This window comes from Dunckerocampus dactyliophorus, chromosome 7, assembly GCF_027744805.1.
Source record: "Dunckerocampus dactyliophorus isolate RoL2022-P2 chromosome 7, RoL_Ddac_1.1, whole genome shotgun sequence".
Taxonomy (NCBI): Eukaryota; Metazoa; Chordata; class Actinopteri; order Syngnathiformes; family Syngnathidae; genus Dunckerocampus; species Dunckerocampus dactyliophorus.
The window spans coordinates 3577416-3597209 of record NC_072825.1 but is presented as its reverse complement, the minus strand read 5'-3'; the positions used below and the strand labels follow the sequence as shown (position 1 = coordinate 3597209).

At 41.0% G+C, this 19794-nt stretch overlaps 2 protein-coding genes across 10 annotated transcripts in view; one reads left to right on the top strand and one right to left on the bottom strand.

The window, feature by feature from the left end:
- The first annotated feature begins 597 nt into the window (after positions 1 to 597).
- The window catches only part of nagpa (N-acetylglucosamine-1-phosphodiester alpha-N-acetylglucosaminidase), a 32094-nt gene continuing 12897 nt past the window's right edge, over positions 598 to 19794 (top strand). Inside the window, exons 1-3 of one of the 7 annotated variants that reach the window (XM_054781998.1) lie at positions 598 to 1036; positions 7579 to 7691; positions 11289 to 17456. In XM_054781998.1, the coding sequence (XP_054637973.1) occupies positions 17389 to 17456 (68 nt within the window). In that variant the 5' untranslated portion in view covers positions 598 to 1036; positions 7579 to 7691; positions 11289 to 17388. Of the gene's footprint in view, positions 1037 to 7578; positions 7692 to 11228; positions 17457 to 19794 lie in introns of those variants that run through there. The other 6 variants (XM_054781999.1, XM_054782001.1, XM_054781995.1 and 3 more) reach the window with 6 other exon arrangements.
- On the bottom strand, positions 5831 to 15466 carry ndufaf6 (NADH:ubiquinone oxidoreductase complex assembly factor 6). Of its 3 annotated transcripts, none has more exons than XM_054782003.1 (9): positions 15261 to 15466; positions 14977 to 15076; positions 14634 to 14756; positions 14422 to 14478; positions 13177 to 13279; positions 12924 to 13057; positions 11280 to 11381; positions 9927 to 9983; positions 5839 to 6556 (listed from the first exon to the last, which is right to left on the bottom strand). In XM_054782003.1, exons 1-9 carry the CDS (start codon positions 15443 to 15445, stop codon positions 6428 to 6430), a joined length of 990 nt encoding a protein of 329 aa, XP_054637978.1. In that variant the 5' UTR covers positions 15446 to 15466; the 3' UTR covers positions 5839 to 6427. The 3 variants fall into 3 exon arrangements, with proteins under 3 accessions (XP_054637979.1, XP_054637978.1, XP_054637980.1); XM_054782005.1 differs by lacking the exon at positions 5839 to 6556 and adding an exon at positions 6600 to 8339; XM_054782004.1 differs by lacking the exon at positions 14422 to 14478 and having other exon boundaries at positions 5831 to 6556.

The window sequence follows — 19794 nt, the reverse complement described above, 5'->3', positions numbered from 1 at the left end:
TTAAAAGGTATTGCATACCATTTGATTCAAGCATTTAAGCAGAGTTTACATGTCATCCGACACAATCCGTGGGTCAACACGAAGAAAAACAGATGTATCTTAGTTGATTTAGCCATTTTTATGCTTGAAAATGCCCAATTTAGGCAAAGAATACGTAAAATTTGCTTTACTATGCATACGTTTTGACTAATAATAGGCTGTAGTCAACCATGAAACGGCGATTAATTTGAAAAACCATGCCAGAGTGAAGGGACAAGGGACGGCTGGGTTTTGTCGTGCCATTTGCCGCTTTTGGTGATGATGTAAGCAAAAGCTTCCAAACTTTTCTTAATTCTCCCGGTCCTCATACATATGTTTACCTGCACACCCAAGTCCATGTAAAAGTACTTCCGCAAAAATTAACTTTCAAAGCTTAATTCATCTTCTTCATTTTTGAGTTAATACATTTAATTTATTTTTTTTTTGCTGTAGTTTAAAAAACGAATTATGGAAAAAAAACAAACATTTTTTTTGTAGCCTTGGTTTTAAGTGGAAAAACAACCGATGAATAAATGATGCACAGATAGGCACAATTACGCCAGTCACATTATTATGAATTCTAATGAGCCTCATTTAGATGTAACATTTTACCAAAACGAACCAATGTGAACAAGTAGGCTTGTGAACGATGAACCGATGCGACCAGATGTCCGGTTTGACAAGCGAACGATTCGGCTACGCCGGTAGCAGCCTCCTGTATCGATAAGAATCAGCCATAAATCTGTCGATGAATCACTTGCGGAGACATACACCGAGTATCGCGAGAGAAGCAATCGGTTCACAGAACGTCTTTTAAACAACAGGAGAGCCTGGAATCCTCCACAGTGTGCCTTGACTGACGACGAGAACGGATGTAAATAGTAGCAGGCACGCTAGCTAGCTAGCTAGTCATCACGGAGGATTTTCACCACATCAGCAAAACAAACAAAACAACAGTTTGGAACGTCGTTGGATTTTACAAGAAGGGAGCAAAACTTGAGCAGCCAGACCAACAGAGGTGAGTTTGGAAGCTTTTTTGCTTTGTAACTTGCTTACTTTGAAATGTTGCACTTTGGTTACCTACCTGGGGTGTTGAAAACACGATGCTCAGTCTGAAATGTTGCACGCTTACTATTGTTGACATTTTGAGTCTGGAATTGTTAGCTTGTTTTCCAAGCTAACACAGCATTTTTATTGCATCCCATGTGACAAATAGTTCTATTTTTTTTTATCTGTGCTTGGACACATTTTTGCCACTTTTGAAGAGATGTGTCTTTCTAATAAGGGGCTTCGCACAATTTATTTATTTTGTTTTATTGATTGAAATGTGGAACGCGAAATCGAGAGGCGGATTGGTGTGGCTTCTGCAGTGATGCAGACTTTGCATCGGTCCATTGTGGTGTAGATGGAGCCGAGCCGAAAGGCAAAGCTCTCAATTTACCGCTCCATCTACGTTCCTACCCTCACCTATGGTCATGAGCTTTGGGTCGTGACCGAAAGGACAAGATCAGGAGTACAAGCGGCCGAAATGAGTTTTCTCTGTAGGGTGGCTGGGCTCTCCTGTACAGATAAGGTGAAAAGCACTGTCATCCGTGAGAAACTCGGAGTAGTACCGCCGCTCCTCCGCATTGAGAGGAGCCAGATGAGGTGGCTCGGGCATCTGGTCAGGATGCCTCCCGGACGCCTCCCTGGGGAGGTGTTCAGGGCACGTCCGACCAGTAGAAAGAGCCAGGACACGTTTTCGAGACTCATGTCTCTCAACTGGCCTGGGAATGCCTTGGAGAGGAGGACTGGACGAAGTAGCTGGGGAGAGGGAAGTCTGGGCTTCTCTGTTTAGGCTGCTGCCCCCGCGATCCCATCTCAGCTAAGCAGAAGAAGATAGATGGATGAATAGATGAATGATTGGACTGAAGGCTAAGACTTTGTTTGGACAAATATAACGATGACATGAAAAATAGTTCATAAGAGTTACATTTTTTGGCAGTAGAGTGCTATAGCTATTCATGCAAGAACTTAAGGTTATTATCAAGAAAACCTGATGGCCAGATGGCTCCATGGTCCAGATGGCTTCCAACGTTACTGGCATGACAAGGAGATCGCCCCAGAGATGTATTCTACCTGGCACAGTGGAGGGGGGTCCATCATGATCTGGGGTGCTTTTTCATTCAGTGGAACACTGGAGCTTCAGGTGGTGCAGGGTCGTCAAACGGATGCAGAGGTTGCAGCGGGCATCCCTCATGACTGAGGGCCCTCGTCTGTGTGGTAACAGCTGGGTTTTTCAACAGGACAACGCTGCAGTTCACAATGCTGGCTTGACCAAGGACTTCTTCAGGGAGAACAACATCACTCTTTTGGACCATCCTGCATGTTCCCCTCATTTAAATCCCATAGAGAACATTTGGGCATGGATGGCAAGGGAAGTTTATAAAAATGGCCATCAGTTCCAGACAGTTGATGCCCTTGGTGAAGCCATCTTCACCACTTGGAGCAATGTTTCCACTAGCCTCCTGGAAACACTCACACCAAGCATGCCCAAACCCATTTTTGAAGTGATTAACAAGAACTGTGGAGCTCCACATTACTGAGTCCTACTGAGAACATTTTTTGTTCTGCTTTGGAGAGTTTTTTGTTATTTTTTGAGCGATGGTCTTAAACTTTTGATCAGCTGATAAACAGCCTATTTCAGTTTAATTGTTGTTTTAAATAAATAACGTTTTCAAAGTGCTTTTTGTCTCACTCCCCCTTCTTGCTTTTGCATATTGTAGCTCTGCTTAAAACTTCATTAAGATCCAAATGTGCAAAATGCTAATTCCAGCAATTTTTCAACTGGTTTTAAGATTTGGGTCAGGAGTGTATTTGCATCCTCACAAGTGTTGATCATCTCAAGTGGAAGCTTCTAAATGAGATGATAAATGAGAATCCGTCATAGCAATCCTAATCATGGTAAGGAGCAGCGTAATGAAATCCACTTATGCATATGCATTAGGAACTGTGCAGATCCTTGCCATAGTGCTGTGTGTTATCATGCTGCAGCATGCATGAGGTGATGGTCGTGGATGAATGGCATAACAATGGATCTCGTTCAAATTAAAAATGCAATTATTAAAATGCCACGGTGGCGGTGAGGTTATGGGATGGGCAGGCGTATGTTACGGACAACGAACACAGGTGCATTTTATGCCACTGATCCACCTTATGTTGCAGCATGCCATTCAGGCAAATGGTGGTCACACCAGATGCTGACTTGTTTTTCGTGAACAGTGAGAAAAATGTGGCGCGATAACAGCTTTTGCTGTTCAGGGAAGACTTTCTAGAAGATGTAGCTTTGTGCGCTGGGGGCAAAGTCATACTGGAACAAATCTAAATCTCTCTCTCTAATGCTGCCAAACACGATGCCACTATATGACCCGGTGAAGAGCCGCACCACCGCCATACTTGAGGTGTGCTATGTCGTGACCTCATGTTCATGCTTAGTACCCGGCCAGTGATGTGATGTGGAGAAAAACCTGAGGGGGGCCTTTCCCTCAAGTGAACTGTTGAACTTGCGAGGCTGAGGTGGTCTGGAAGGTGGCGAGTCAGCGTAAGGCCTTCCAGCCAGAAGCTGCGGCATCAAAGATGATTATAGCTTTTCTCAGCAATTACGCTGACGTGCGCGACACCGCTGCCTCGACCCCTGAAGTCCACTCACACTCAATCAGGTGAGTGTTTCTGAAGGCCCAATTAAAGTCTTTGAAAGCTACTTTAAGCCATTTGTCCCGGGCGTGGATAATAAGTTTATCTTGGCACGAAGAGAAGAAATGACAAAATGTCTGCAAGTGTTGTCAACATGGCTGCAGACACTTTTGTTAACACTGGAAGAAAAACAGAGTATGGCATAGCACTGTATAGCACAGGACGTAGACTAACTCTACTAAGACTAACGCTACTTCTTTTTTTTTTTTTTTTTTACTAGAGCGTATTTTGACCACACAGCTCCGTCATGACAGTCACTGTATTGAAAAGACTGAAGCTGGACTTTTGGGGGTAACAGTTCAAGCGTAGTGCTGTTTATACGTACTTCTTATTGATTCAAATATTTTATCGAGAAAATATTTTTTGAAAATTTCATTTGCAGCAAGTCAAAATGATTAGAGAGCATTTTTTCTTAATTTTCCATGAATATTTACTGTATTTTCTTTATTTTTCAGAATTTTGGTTGTTTCAGTGTCAAAATTAAATAAAGTCAATGAAATGACAAAATGAAAATATAAAAGTATAATTACAGTCGGTCATTAATTTAATTGTGAAATCTAATCTTATCTGCAGTCAACCTCGGTTTCTCGATTGCCCCAGTTTTCGAATGATTCGTTTTTTGCCCAAACTTCTCGGTTACTGTACAATAGTGTGCGTAACAAACACATCTGTTTGCCCTGTACTTCATTCTGTGAACTGGAGTGCAATTTTTCATTGAGTGCGACTGCCAAATAACCCGCCATGGGGCCAAGGAAAGTCATGAGTACCAGAAATTAGATTAAAAAAAAGGTGAGAAACACTATCAAATCCAAATCCCCTCCCCTCCCCTCCCCTTCCCTCCTCACTGGCTTTACCAACAAGCCTTCAATAAAAAGTTAAAAGTTATGTTAAATGTTCATTTATCCATCTCATTCGTCATTTATAATGATTTTGCATTGTATTCTGCATGTAAAAACATACGTACTCTCCATAAAACTTATTTTTTGTTAATATTTTTGCATGCCTGGAACAGATTCATTGGATTTCTGTTACTTCCTGTGGCAAAAATTGCTGCTACATCGAGGCGCCACCGTGTGCTACACCGGCTCGTTCCTCCAAACCCTCCTGCTAGCTTGACATTGACGCTCTCCTGTGAGTTCACATCAGCAATAAAAGTCAGCGTTGTAATTAGAAGATTCAGCTCCAATAACCCTCCTACTTGTTTGCTCACGACAATCAGCAATCCAAGCTTAAGCCCTATCATATGCCTCACACACTTATTAAAGACATTTTAAATTAGAAAATGTATGGGCACTCACCACTAGTGAGTGAAAATGAAAGATGATTGACAGCAGCCGAGCCTTTAGCCTGGTTGTACAACCGCTCTTCAGCCTGCTGTGGCGCTGCCTCCATCACCCTCTAAATTGGCCAGCGGTGGTACGCTCTCCGCAGGCCGCAGGTGTTCCTCCAATACCGTGTATACATAATCCACATGGCTAATTGTAATTTAACTAAAAAAATACTTTGCAAAGTAAATAAATCAGCAAATTTGAGGGGAGGTGAATGCTGAATTGTGACAATACGCGGACCGGAACGTTTATTTTAGAGCAGCTGTTAGAAAACTGACCGTTTGTTGAAAATATCGACATATGAGCAACTAGGGAATTATCTTGCTGCAGTTCGTGTACTTTCCTCCTTTGCTATCATAATTAGCCAATAGAGGGAATGTGTCAGTACGTACACGTGGAGCAGTCTATGCGGTAAGTACACAGCTGGTGCATCTGCTGCTACTGTTAATTACACAGACTCTCAGAGCAAAAGGATTCCTTTAACGAGGAATCTGTCTGTTGCCCCACAGCCTGACTGCCCAAAAATAGCCGCTTCAATCTGCTTTGTGCGTGCATTTGTTGAAAAACACTTTCATTTCAATCCGATGAGACGTGATTCCTTCTTAGAAGACGTGGCTTCTTCTGTGGAAAGGTCTCGGCAAACACGCACACCGAGAAAGGAAAGCAGTTTGCCTTCAACACAAGGCACCTTTTCTACGTGATACTTGCTTTTGCATCATAAAAGATTAACTTCATGAAATATGCAGCATGCGTTGCAACACGTGCCGCCTTAACAGCAGGGTGACGTTATGTAAGGAAACGATGCTCACAATGCGAGTGTAGTTCAGTTTTAATGTTCGCTTATGTACAAATGTGTTCCTTTCTTGTAGATGTTGATGAACGAATGCAAGCAGGAAAAAGCTCATGTTTATTTTATGATCTTATGCTTGTGGTGTACAACTGTACTGAAACTGTAGTGCAGCATACAAAGAGCTGTTTCTAATAGTTTCAAACGTGAAGTAACAACGGCGCATTTTCTGCCAAGAAATGATGATAAACCTGTTTTAGTGACAATAATGTGTCAGAGATGATGACTTTTGTCAAAATTGCTGAAGGAAAGGTTACAAACGGACTAATACAACTGAACCCAGTGTTCTGCACACAAAAACAAATAATCATACTTTTCATCTTAATCTTGGTGTTGATTGAAGACGTTTATAATATTGTACGCTTTAGTGTATACTTTAGAGCATCTGGACCTCCAAGCAGCACAAAGAATAACCAAGTAAAAGTATTTTGTTACGTTACCTAAATGTCCATCATTTTTTAAAGTCTACTTGCACAGCAGTTACTGTAGTTTGAGAAAAGAGTCAGTAGGTCTTCTTCCAGGAGCGCAGGTACAGCTGGATGGGGAGCAGGGGGTTTCTTTTTTGCAGGCTGGGGTGAAAGACGTCAAAATCGGCCTTCCTCACCCTCTGCAGGTAGTCCTCCAATACGACCTGTAGCGTACACACCACACAAGAAGAGTGTGTCGTTTGCTCTGGTGTTGTGTTGGTTTAAGTGTGTACAGTACAGTGATGTACGGACCTGAGCCAAATCTTAAGACCAGTTGAAAAATTGCTAGAATTTGCATTTTGCACATTTGGATCTTAATGAGGTTTTAAGTAGAGCTACAATATGCAAAAACAAGAATGGGGAGAGAGACAAAAAGTAATTTAATGAAAACAATTAAATTGAAATAGGCTGTTTATCAGCTGATCAAAAGTTTAAGACCATCGCTCAAAACATAACAAAAAACTCTCCAAACCGGAACAAAAAAAAGGCTCTCAGTAGTAGCTCCACTTTATTTCTTGTTCTCCACTGTTCTTTTCAAAAATTGCTTTGGGCATGCTTGATGCGAGTGTTTCCAGGAGGCTAGTGGGAACATTGCTCCAAGTGGTGAAGATGGCTTCACGAAGTGCATCAACTGTCTGGAACTGATGGCCATTTTTATAAACTTCCCTTGCCATCCATCCCCAAATGTTCTCTATGGGATTTAAATAAGGGGAACATACAGGAGGGTCCAAAAGAGTGATGTTATTCTCCCTGAAGAAGTCCTTGGTCAAGCCAGCATTGTGAACTGCAGCGTTGTCCTGTTGAAAAACCCAGCTGTTACCACGGCCCTCAGTCATGAGGGATGCCCGCTGCAACATCTGCACGTAAGCCGCCGTTTGACGACCCCGCACTACCCAAAGCTCTAGTGTTCCACTGAATGAAAAAGCACCCCAAATCATGATGGACCCCCCTCCACTGTGCTGGGTAAGAAACATCTCAGGTGGGATCTCCTTGTCATGCCAGTAATGTTGGAAGCCATCTGGACCGTCAAGGTTACATTTTTTCTCATCAGAGAATAAAACTTTTTCCACCTTTCAATGTCCCATGTTTGATGCTCCTTGGCAAAGTCTAAAGGGGCAGTTTTGTGGCGTTGAAGGAGACGAGGTCTTTGAATTCCTTTTTTGTTTTTTTAACCCTTTTCCCGCAGATGTTGTCCGATGGTTATTGCGCTGCAGTCGGCAGCAGTAAGGGCCTTAATTTGGGTCAATGACCGCCCTGCGTCTTGATGGACAGCCAATCGGATCCTCCGGCTCAGCGCAGGTGTGAGTTTTTTTGGGGTCTACCACTTGACTTTTTTGTTCCATAATGCTCAGGATCTTTAAAAAAATGTAGAATGGCTTACTTATGATTTACTGCACCCAACCTCAGCAGCAATGGCACGCTGCGAGAGGCCTTGCTTAAGCAGCTCCACAATCCCACCACGTTCAAAAAGAGAAAGCTTCTTCTATCTTCTATCTTCATGCCATCAGGAGGGCATGACAGTGTGAATGCCTGACAGAAAATGACAATTTTGAGCAGATTTTGCCTTTTATAGCCTGTGGTCTTAAACTTTCGATCAGGTGATAAACAACCTATTTCAGTTTTACAAGTTCCAAATGTTTTTTGTCTCACTCCCCCTTCTTGCTTTTGCATATTGTAGGTCTACTTAAAACCTTATTAAGATCCAAATGTGCAAAATGCAAATTCTAGGTCTAAGATTTGGATCAGGATTGTTTTTTTTTTTCCTCTTCATGACATTTTTTTTTTTTACTAATTCGATTTATACTCCGGATTGACTTACAGTTTGTAAAATATGGTACTTAACCTGTGTATCCACCTGTTGCCATTGTTGTTTGGTGGTGTGCCATGAGATTTTCAAATATAAAATATGTGCTTTGGATCACGGACATCACTGTTTCCTCGTGAACCCTGGGAAGATAGTTTTGTTTGTGTTTAGGCACCAACTTTTCTGCCTTAAAGTTCTTTAATTAAAGATGAGGTTGAGGTTAATTAAAAAAAAAAAAATTATTGCATCTCTCAGAATATTGCATCTCCCTGCCGATTCAGACGGCACTCATTCAAGCCTACAATTCATCTTAATTAAATTTTCAGAGGGTTGACAGAGGACATGTGGAGCACCTTTCAGGTTTCTTCTCACGTGTACACAACACCACAGCAGGGGTCCCGCTGCTGCGTGTAAATCCTACAATTTTACATGTGATACAGTCGGATGACTTTTAGTTGCAGGAAACAAGCATTCTCCATCAGCTCGCTAGTTACCTCAAGCCAAAGAGACTCAAAGTAGCTCATTGCTCTAAGCCAATGACTCTCAAATGGTGGGTCAGGATCCAAAAGTGGGGCACGGATCTATGCCTGGACAAAAAATCTGTATATAATGACCCTCACGTTCTTGTCTGTGCTATTCATTTGCTACGCCGCAACAGGGTCTTTTCCATGTTTATGGGCGACATTGTCCAGCTCGAGCAGGAAAGGAAGGAAATTGAGTGGGGATTTAACGTGCCCTCTGTCTGACATACAGCTGCAGATATCTGCTGGAGAATATCACGTCATAAAGAGAGGACAGCGTCTCACCGCTGCAGCTCACATTGTGTTGCAAACAGTCCATTTAAATAGAAGATATTTGAGAAGTTTGAGTTGAAAAAATTCTGCATTTTGGGTCTCCACTTGTCATTGAGCAGTGATGGTGGGTCCCTCAGCCAATTGAGAACCACTTCGCCAGCTTGTTCTTTGTTTGTGTAATGCGACCATTTTTTCGGGTCGGTGGGCTGGTTGATCATGGAAATGTGAAATCGAAATTTTACAAAAATGAAGAATCCCGCGAGAATCGGAACGTTAGTCCCAGTTCCCGTGAATGCTGGATGCTCAACCCTAGAAACAGCAGCCATTTACTAATTAATTTTTAACCCACAGACTGAGGGAGCGATGTTCGAACTGCAACGTAGCGAGGGACGACTGTCTACAGAGAAAAAGCTTTTTTTTTAGGTTTGGACAATATTTTTTTTTAGAAACATGAAAATAACTAGTTTGGTGTTATGGGGCCATTTCTTGAGTCTTTACCTAATCCCACTTGAAATTTGACAATGATACTACATCAAGTAAGTATTTCTCAAGGTTTTTCCAAAGTTAGGCGCTCCAAAGGTGTTCCATTTGGAGACCCGGTGACGTACCTCTGTTATTGATCACATCATTTACACATGCACAAACAGCTGTTAAATACAGAAAATGCTGACTCAAAATCATTCCCCCACCACCCCCATCGTGTTGGCACCCCATGCGCCGCATATGGTGCATATCCAATGCATTTATACATCGTAACTCCTCTCCGAATTCCCACACGGCACGCATTAAAAGTGCCAGGCAGGAAGCGTTTTTTGCGTTGTGCGTTTACTTGAAAACCTTTAAAAAGGACAATTCTGTCCCGCTAAAACTTTTCTGTACAAAGACAAACGTCTCCGTCCTTTACCAGAAGTCACAAGTTGCTGTGCCATGACTTACCGTGTGGAGGAAGGTCGCAGTCGCAGCTGCCGGGATGCTGCGCCCAAACGATCGCGCCTGGAGGGAGAAATCAAGACAGAGCAAAAATAAGACAAAAGCTGCTGTATTTGTTGAAAACCACCTCTGTAATAACCTTCATACTGTCACTTTGATGCAAATTACCATAGCAGCTGTGAACAAAATACAACACATACAGGATTGACGGGAATAACTCATTTAAATGAAAAAAACCCACAAACACACAACCTTTGATACGTCAGGAACACCTGCCTGTCTAAATACAGTAGATCCAAAACAAACATCCTGCCTTTACAAAGATGATAATGCTCAGACTTGTTTTTTTAGGGATGCTATTTTTTTTTGTGCAGCAATACCAAATGTTGGATCAGTCAACAGTTGTGCAATACAATAACTAAGCTAATAAATTCTAACCAAGTAGACGTGAACAGATATGAACAGTCCAGATTTTGAAAGGTAATTTTTTTTTGTAACAGAGTGCATACAAAATCAAGAAAAAAAGAATAAAATTAAATAAATATTGTAAATGAATTTGTATTTGATTCAGAGAAATAAGTATCTCATCCCCTACCAATTAGCAAGCATTATGACCCCCACAGGAGTTAGACTTCAGGAAGGTACTCCTCATCTCAACTCATTATGTGGATAAAAGACACGTGTCTCTTCCATTCAAACCTCTCCACCACCAGAAGCAAGACCAAGACCTGCACAAGACTGGATAGGCTACGAGACCATCAACAAGAACCTTGGTGAAAAAGAGACCATTATTGTGGCAATAATTTATAAATCGAAGAAATACAAGATAACATTCAAATCACCCTCGCTCTGGAGCTCCATGCATGATTTCATCCGGTGGTGTAAGGATGATTGTGAAAAAGGTGAGGGACCAGTACAGAATTATAAGGGAGGAGCTGGTTAACGACGTCAAGGGAGTTGGGAGCACAGTCGCCAAATAATGTTGAAAAATAATAAACTGGCCGCAGAGGATGTGCAAGCATTCAGTGTCAAATATTCCTGCTGCGACTGTAAAATGTCAACAGACAATAATATACAGTAAAAAAAAAAATAAAAATACTATTGACGTAAGGGAGTCTGGAGAAATAAGGCCAAACATTCACTTATCTTTGTTTAACTAGGCTTCAGCACTAAATAAACCTCCTATTAAAGTGCTGAAGGATGTGGGAGAGCATCTTCTATAGGTCTCAACATATGAGCGAGTGAATGACGCTATAACGTGTTTGTTCACACCAAGGATAAGCATTTGTCTACATGTCTTGCATCGGCAATCATTTATTGTTCCTTATTATTTATTATTGTTGTTGTGTTGGTACTGACATTCTGCAGATGAACGTGTGCCTGACTGGCAATATCATACACCACATCCCGGACGTTCTGCTCGCGGCTACCGCGGATGAAGTCCTCCTGGGAAGCGCCGTGCTGCAGACACACACAAGAATTTGTCAACTTTCTGCAGTGCAATCGCGTGCAGCATAGTGTTGCAGCACACAGGCTACACTGTTTGACTGTTTTAGAGGCATGGCAATGATAAGGGAAATGACCTCCATGTGGTAGACTTTGTCACATCACAGCAACGTTTGACAAACACATCATCGTCTGCTCCGTTTCAGCGCTTCTGCCAAAACAGGAAAGTCACCTCGGGCCTTAAATGGAATGTCTCACGAGAGGATGGCTGACTCCCTCGAAAACAATTTGCCTCAAGCTGCAGCTGACACATTCATTGGTTAAAGCAGGTTTTTATGCTACTTACCGCTAGTATACATCTGAAAAAAATGAGGCTGCCCTTACGGCTGCCCTCACAGGGCCACTTGTAACTGTCAGTATATATGAATATAACCTTATGATATTATTACACAATTGTCCATGCATTTGATTATTTGATTTTTACTAACAAATTGATGGATAACTTGTTTCGAAATGAGAAGTGAAGTGAGGATGTCATGGTGACAAGCAGACATTCAAGTATTTGTTTTTGAAAAATGCTTGGAATATGTTGCTGCATGATTAGATAATACTGACGTTTTGAAGAACTGCAAGCGGTACAATTTTTCTGTCAAAATGACGGATCAAATACATTTCGAAGCACAAAGGTGAAGTGCACTATTGACATGCATTAGTCCCACGGTTTGGCAAGCCACATAAAATGATGTGGCGCGCCACACCTGTGCAATATACTTGTAGTATAACAAATGTAAGTCATAAAAAAAAATTGTACACTATAATTGCACCATGGAAGCTCAGTACGAGATATGCCACATTATTCTGAACTGCTTTATTAGTTGCCTGTTAGGAAATATGGACTATGTCCCCAACATTTTACATGGCATGCAAGAGAAAGGGGTGCTTAACATTTTAAGTGCCCACTTGATGCCTGTGTAAAGCGCTGCATCAGCATTTTAGAATGGTTTCATATGGCCTTGTCATTTTTCTGGTTGAGTTGGCCAATCTTTGCAGCGCAAGGTCCGAGTTCAACGCAAAATATTTTAATATTTTAGTGAAAAATTTACCACAGATGTAAAATTACAATTTAAAGCCGCTTAATCAAAATCCAAGCAGTCTCAAACCTGGAAAGAACAATATTAAATTTCAAGTATGCATTAGCATTTCTAGTACCACGAAATATGTACTAGGGGCGGCATGCTAGGTGGTGGAGTGGCTGTCTCCCAACCTGAAGGTTGCAGGTTCGATCCTCCGTCCTCATATGATTATGTCCAAGTATCCTTGGGCACAATACTGAACCCCCCAGTTGGTCCTGATGCTGCGTCATCAGTAGGTAAATGTGCTAACAGTGTCAAAGCGCTTTGAGTGCCTTGGAGGTGGAATAGCGCTATACAAGTGTTTATAACTGTTTATTAAGCCGGTGTATAATGTCCAAATCATAAAAACTCTTACATGTGGATCTTACTGTAGGTCACGTTTAGAAAGTGGCGATCAACACTGGCATTGAGAAAGTCTCCTTACCAGCATGCAGATGTCCATGGGCAAGTAAACTCTGCGCCGGCTGCTGTAATGAGGAGTCGCTCTAAGACACGTCACAATGCCATGCGCCTTCCCGATGTGACTCGCCGCATGGTCCGCATGGACGTCTTTCACCCCTAGCAACACCACGCACACACACGGGTAGTCACTCGTTAAGAAGACGGATAAAATCCTTTTCCGCAGAGGTAGTCATGCACCATGACCAGTTTGTTTTGCTCCTGTTAGACATTCTCACCTAAACACTCCAGGAGCAGGTACAACAGAGACGACTGTGCGTTCTCGGCATATGACTCCAGCTCCTGTAGGTTTCTGTATGGTCTGTCATCCAGATCCTTTTCCTGACGTGCCACATGATACAAACATAATAAACACACAAACTTTTTACAAGCTGTGCACACATAGTAGATCCCCACTTTTCACGGTGGTTACATTCCGTGATACGCCCGAAAAATGTCTATTTGTGACACACAGCTCGCTCACCCACCTCCGAACCCTCCTGCTAGCTTAATGTTGACGTTCTCTTTCGATTTTTAATCAACATTTTCAATAAAAGAGACTGTTGTAATTATTAGATTAAATTCAGCTCCAGGACCCTGCCTGTATCTTTTTTAATTGCCATTGTTCACTCACAACACAATTCAGGTTTAAGCCGTGAATATGCCTCACACACTTACTAAACACATTTCATGTAGAAAATGTATAGTTACTCACCACTAATGATCATAAAAGATGATCGATGAACAAATGGAATTGGAGTCACGGTATAACATTTAGCCTGGTCGTCATGCTAACACTTGAGGCTACCAGACTAGAAAAGGAGTTTCTCTAAACTGTATCTACTGCACAGAATCCACGCTCCTTGCTGTTATAATGCCAGTAATGACTGCCGATCATATGTTAACTTGTGGTTATCTCCCTACACGTTTTAAGGCTGGACTGACATTTAGCATATTTTATACTTGAAAATGCTTAATTTAGGCAAAAAAAAAAATATTTTTTTTTTTACTAAAAATAGGCCGTATTCCCATGAAACAGCATGATTTACTAATGAATATATAGTGGAAAAACCGTGATAGAGTGAAGCCGCAAAATTTGAACGCTATATGGCATGGGACAACTGTATTATCACATATTTATAAATTATTACTGACTTATGGTGAATGAGATGTGTTTTCCGCTGAAAAAACATCCTACTGTCGGAGAAAAACATTTAATTTTATTCTTTTTAACCAAAAATCTCCACATTTGCAGGCAGTGAATGCAGAATCACAAATGTGTGGGGATCTACTGTCTACATTACTTACAAAAAGTTAGGGATATTAGGCTTTCGGATGAAATTTCAGGATGAATCTAAAATGCACTATAACCTTTACAGATTAGCTTAATTTGACCTTCTCTAAATGTTTGATTTCACATGTCCAACTGCTGAATGTTGCACAGCTTGCTGTTCTCTAACAAGGTGATGAACAGTGAGCCTTACTCTCTCTGCTATGATCCTCAACAACCATCTCTTTGTCAGCTTATGCCTCCTCACTGCCTGCAAAACATCATGCACGTTTCTCAATCATCTTTTCAGGACAGCGTTTAAGTACAGAAACAGCAAAGAACTTGAAACAACTACAAGTACGTTTGTCAAAAATTAAAAACAATGTTGTGGTCTCTGAGTGTATGTTAACAAGTGTTGGTAGTTACCTTCCACAGCTCGTTACTGACTGGCTGGTTTGGGGGGTTGTCTCTGTAGATGTCTTCTATGGCTGTCTTCCAAAACTGCATTCGCATTAAACCAAGGCTCTTCTGTGAGACAGAGTCCTTCACCTTGTGGAGAAACAAATACGCACAAACACACACATTAAAGAAACACCTGACAGTAACATCATAATATTACGATAGTGAGAGTACATAACACTAAAAATTGCTGTACATGAAAACAAATCTGACTCTCACTTGAATTGCTTCAAAAGATCAAAAGACATACCCCTACCCCCAATTAAAACAAATGCCACTCCAGTCCAGATGTTGAACTACCAGTACTTACCTGTGCTAGCTCCACGTTGAAGGCCCTCAAAGCCAGGGCGGAGCGGCGCGCCCCCTCTGGCAGCAGAAGGGAGCACACAAAGCCCTCGTAGTCCCTGGACCTGAGTTGCAGTGTCGTCAGAGAAAGAGAACATGTTGAGATGAAGAAGGTGCTGCTTGTTTTTCTCCATGGTTACTATTTGTTGTCATGACTGTTGTACAGCCGATGTCTGCTCTCATTTATCAGCTTTACGGTGGCCCCTTTAAATAGCGGGGAACTTTCGCTAGCTCGGCTAGTTAGCCCACCTGACCAGCTCCAAACAGAACTTCTCGTTATGTTGAACCGTTGCGCTGGCTGCGGCTCTCACACTCCGAATTTCTGCCGCTCTTTGAGCACACGCACTGCCGGGAGGTGTTTTTCTTTGGACAGTGAAAAACAATGAGTGTTTGCCAAACGACAGTCCATGTTTGACACTTACGCTTGCTGCCATGTTACTTCCTGTTTTTTCTTCTTCTGCTGGTGGATTGTTCCGATTGATACCGCCACCTAGTAGTAACTGTGTAACATTGTGTTTAATGGTGATTACTACTTTTCTCATCATCTCAGTGTTTTTTCTTTCACATTGCTATTCCTTTTCCTTTATTTTGTTGTCTCTGTAGGTTGCATGTATCCACACTCTTTTCGATGCACATATGACTAACAGTATGTCAAGTTAAATTTAATCATATGTGATAAGATCCAACTATTCTCTGTAAATTCTATCAGCATTCTCTGTTTTGTTTGATCACACTGATTGTATGTTGTCTGTCTCACTATTATCAAGATGTGGAGGTTTCCCTGATTTATACCTGTCAATATTTACATTTACAAACAGTCGAAATTTCAACTCGATGCAAGAGCAACTCTTAAGGTGTCAAGGGGTGTGATTTATTTAAGTGACATAACTGAAATATTCCAACCCAAAACATACTGGGTTAAATATATTTGTTATTCTTGTGTTTTTACCAGCTTAAATTTCATAAGTAAGCGTAAAAAATCTACTTTTAAAGAGCGCCGTTTACACACACACACAGAGGGAGAGAGCAAAGCAGAGAGGCTACACTTTCAATGCATTTTCGCTTACATCTATGCTGTTTCACCATGCTTTTGCTGTCATTTTAACATGATTTGTGTCTTTGACCGTGTAGCATTTACAATTGAATAATCATTCCTTTTAACCGCATCAAACATGACAATTGTGAACACAAACGTAAAGCGGGTAACTGGGACACATTAACTTAGTGAATTCCTTCTATATGAGCTGTCAGTCAATGTTAAAAGAACTTGAACACACAGTAAAGCTCCATTTTTGTTTATAACCAACCAGTTGAAGCAGTTTTTTTATGGTAGGAAACCATCTTTCCTGAAATGAGGACACGGCAAAGTTGAAAAATAATCTCTATAGCCTATTTGATGAGAACTCGGCCCACCAAACATTTTATGGTACTATTTTGTTGTTTGACCAAGCAGAATATGAAAAAGTCAATATTACAAACAGCTGTCACTTCACTATCCCCAGAGGGTGAAACTGTTTGTTATAACGCACGTCTCCAAAATATGTATGTCTTGCACACAGGCATCCGCCCTCAAAGCCTTATCGGAGTGAAAGAGTGTGTTTTTTCCAAAGTGGGAGGCACACAAGAGAAATAAAGAAAAGTACGGTATTTTTTCAAACTTGCTAGGCTAACTTCAGTTATGTTTACTGGCAAAACTAATTGATCTGTAGTTGCTGCATTAACACCACCAAATGTGGTAATAATATAACCCAAATTCGCTGCAGAAAAACAGTTAAAGGCCAGTGTTCATCGTGTTCTCTGAGGGGAGGCTCATTGTGCCACACTTTGAAAACGCCTGAACTAAAACACCATACAAATCTAAAAGTGCAGTACTAATATGGTAATTAGACTCGTTAGTCTAGTTTTCACTTCTTGTTCGCCAATCAAAGTGGATGACACTGTACAACTAATCAAAACAGTGCACCCCTACAATACAAATATCATGTGTTCAGTTTTGTTGATGCGGTTTCCGGTACCACGTGTCAAATTAAAATGCGTGTAGGTAATTTGCCACATGTCTAATGTAGTTCGAAATGTAAAATATGAGAAAGAAATCTGTTTAAATGGATGTCATTGAAATGGTTATGGCTGGCATTCGTAAGAGGTGATCACGATATATGTTCTAGCCAGTGAGCGAAAAATAAATTAATGTAAGTGCCTTCATTTTGGTACCATTTTTTTCATTTTTGGGTGCGGGTCAATACGTTCAATACTTTTATTTTACAAAGTAAAACCGGAAACCTTGTTGAGTTTCCAGAGTAGGCGTGGAACAAAAAAGTAAAGGAGTTATAAAAAGAAGTAAATTAGACAGTTCAGTCAAGAAGCTTTAGAAGGCTTGATGAAGGATTTGCTTGTGTGGCTTCTGTTGTCTCTCTTTTGCTGGCTGTACATCACCGCCGACCCCACGTAAGTCCGCCGAGCTAACGGTACGAGAGGAGGTGCTAGTTAGCTGCTCAGAGCTTGGACAACTTTATTTTTTAATGAACTATGGGGTTAAAGATCAGTGGTTTAATTTCTTTCATTTAGGAAAATGTCGTGAAGTGTGTGTTTTCCTCAATACTTTCTTTCACAAAATATTTATTTATTTTTTATTTTCTCGGCGATCAGCTCGTGTACTTCCTCCACATTTCAGTCGACATTTGAGCTCTTAAAACTGTTCACTGATAACGGAAGTGTATTGTTGACGTTCGAACTAGTTACAATTATCGTAGCAATATCCAAGAAATTTAAAAAAAACCCTGAATAAACGTTACATTTTATTTAGACTGTTTTACCCAGGTATACGTCACATATTACAATTGGCAATTCCACGTGTCCAAAAGGAGAAGGAAGAAGCAGAGCTTCTTCATATCTACCTCTCTTTTCCATCAGTTGCTAATACATTTATTCACTTCCTATTCAACATGTGTCCCTCTACAGTTCCGAAACAACATAAAAAAAATTATAAAGCAATACAACACTATGTTAAAACGAAAGTGAGGTTTGTAAATTAAAAACAAATTGTATAAAACTCATTACAAAAGTAGATATAATAATAAACGCTGAAGAGGTGATACATCGGGTAATGTGAGACACCCTCTGTATCGAGGAAAAGGAACATATTTGTGGTCATTTGACAATTAAGTTTTCAAGCCTCTCCCAGTTCCACTTGCTACAGAGAAAAGAACCTCATGGTGATTTGGTAAGCATGCTTTTTTGATGTGAAATGTTTTTTGCATGTGAAAATAAAATTTCTTCCTGTCAACTTAATCAACGATGTGTCAAAGCAAATTGATTTAGGTAGAACAATTTATATCATCCATGTTTATGAACTACCATGGTGTAAAACGCTGTTATTGATGCTAGTTGATGATTAGCCAGAAATGCTAGAGAAGGTGTTTTTTTTAATAATTAAATAATTAACTAAATAATTAATAAAAAAGGTGGCTCTGGGGTGAGGTAAGACTTCAAGGATGGGACATACTGTATTCCTATGACAAGTCAAGCCTCCAAAGATTTATTAAGAAGAAAGTGAAAGTATAATCAGTTGCCTGGGGTGCAGTAGCTGAAGCAAAGATAATATTCACAGATGAGATGGAGGAGGACGTTTCCAAACACTAGCTGACCAGTTTCATGGTCAGCTAGTTGGTAGTTGCCAACTGGCATTTGAATATGCAGATAAAAACAATATCCCTGTCCCTGACAACTGGACAACGAACCAATGTGCAGGTAGGCTAGGGTATGCAAGAGATCACATGATTGCGTAGGTTAACTCACTAATATTGTCACAAAGCTTAATCTTATACTAATTTATTATCTACTCTTTTAAGTGAAGCTTGGTTTTCCGGCTTCGTAGCATGTCGTCATCTCTGTATCCGAACTCTGCAGGCAACATCCAACAACAGTGGGGGAGTTCTTTGATAATCTGGCTGTAGTGATGGACAGGTGACAGAAAATATTCTTTATTTGCTAATGTTTGTTATGGAGGATTTACCTGTTGAATTTGTTTTTGATTCTGACATGGTTCTTCCCTTGCCTCTCCTATTAATCAGAATCAGCATTATTTATCATGTACTAGGAATTTGACTCCAGTCAACATCACTCTCTGTTACAAAGTACAACAGTTGTAAATAAGTTGCATATAAGAAGAGAAGGAGGATACTCCCATGCATATTTACATAGGATGTTATAGAATGTCGAATAGAATCTCAGATTCAGGAGCAGCAGTGTGGTTTTTGTCCTGGTCGTGGAACTGTGGACCAGCTCTGGAGAGACAGTGTCTTTCAACTGGCCTGGGAACGCCTCAGGATCCGCCGGGAGGAGCTGGATGAAGTAGCTCGAGAGAGGGAAGTCTGGGCTTGTTAAGTATTCAGTAGTTTGACATCCTGTTTTTGTGTCTGGTTGTTTTAGTGAACAGTGGTCTGTATCGCCTTCTTGGCTCTGGATTGGTACAGTTCCTCTATGGAGGGCAAGCTGGTCCCGATGGTTTTCTCTGCTGACCTGATTGTCCGTTGCAGTCTGTTCTTGTCAAGTTTGGTAGCAGACCCAAACCAAACTGTGATGGAGGTGCACAGAACAGACTGTATTATTGCATTGTAGAAGGTTGTTAGCAGTTCATTAGGCAGGTTGAACTTATAGAGCAGTCCCAAGAAGTAGATCCTCTGCTGTGCCTTTTTTCGAATCATGTCTATGTGGGAGGACCACTTCAAGAGATGGTGGAGCCCAGGAACCTGAAGGAGTCCACTGTAAACACCGTGTTGTTGAG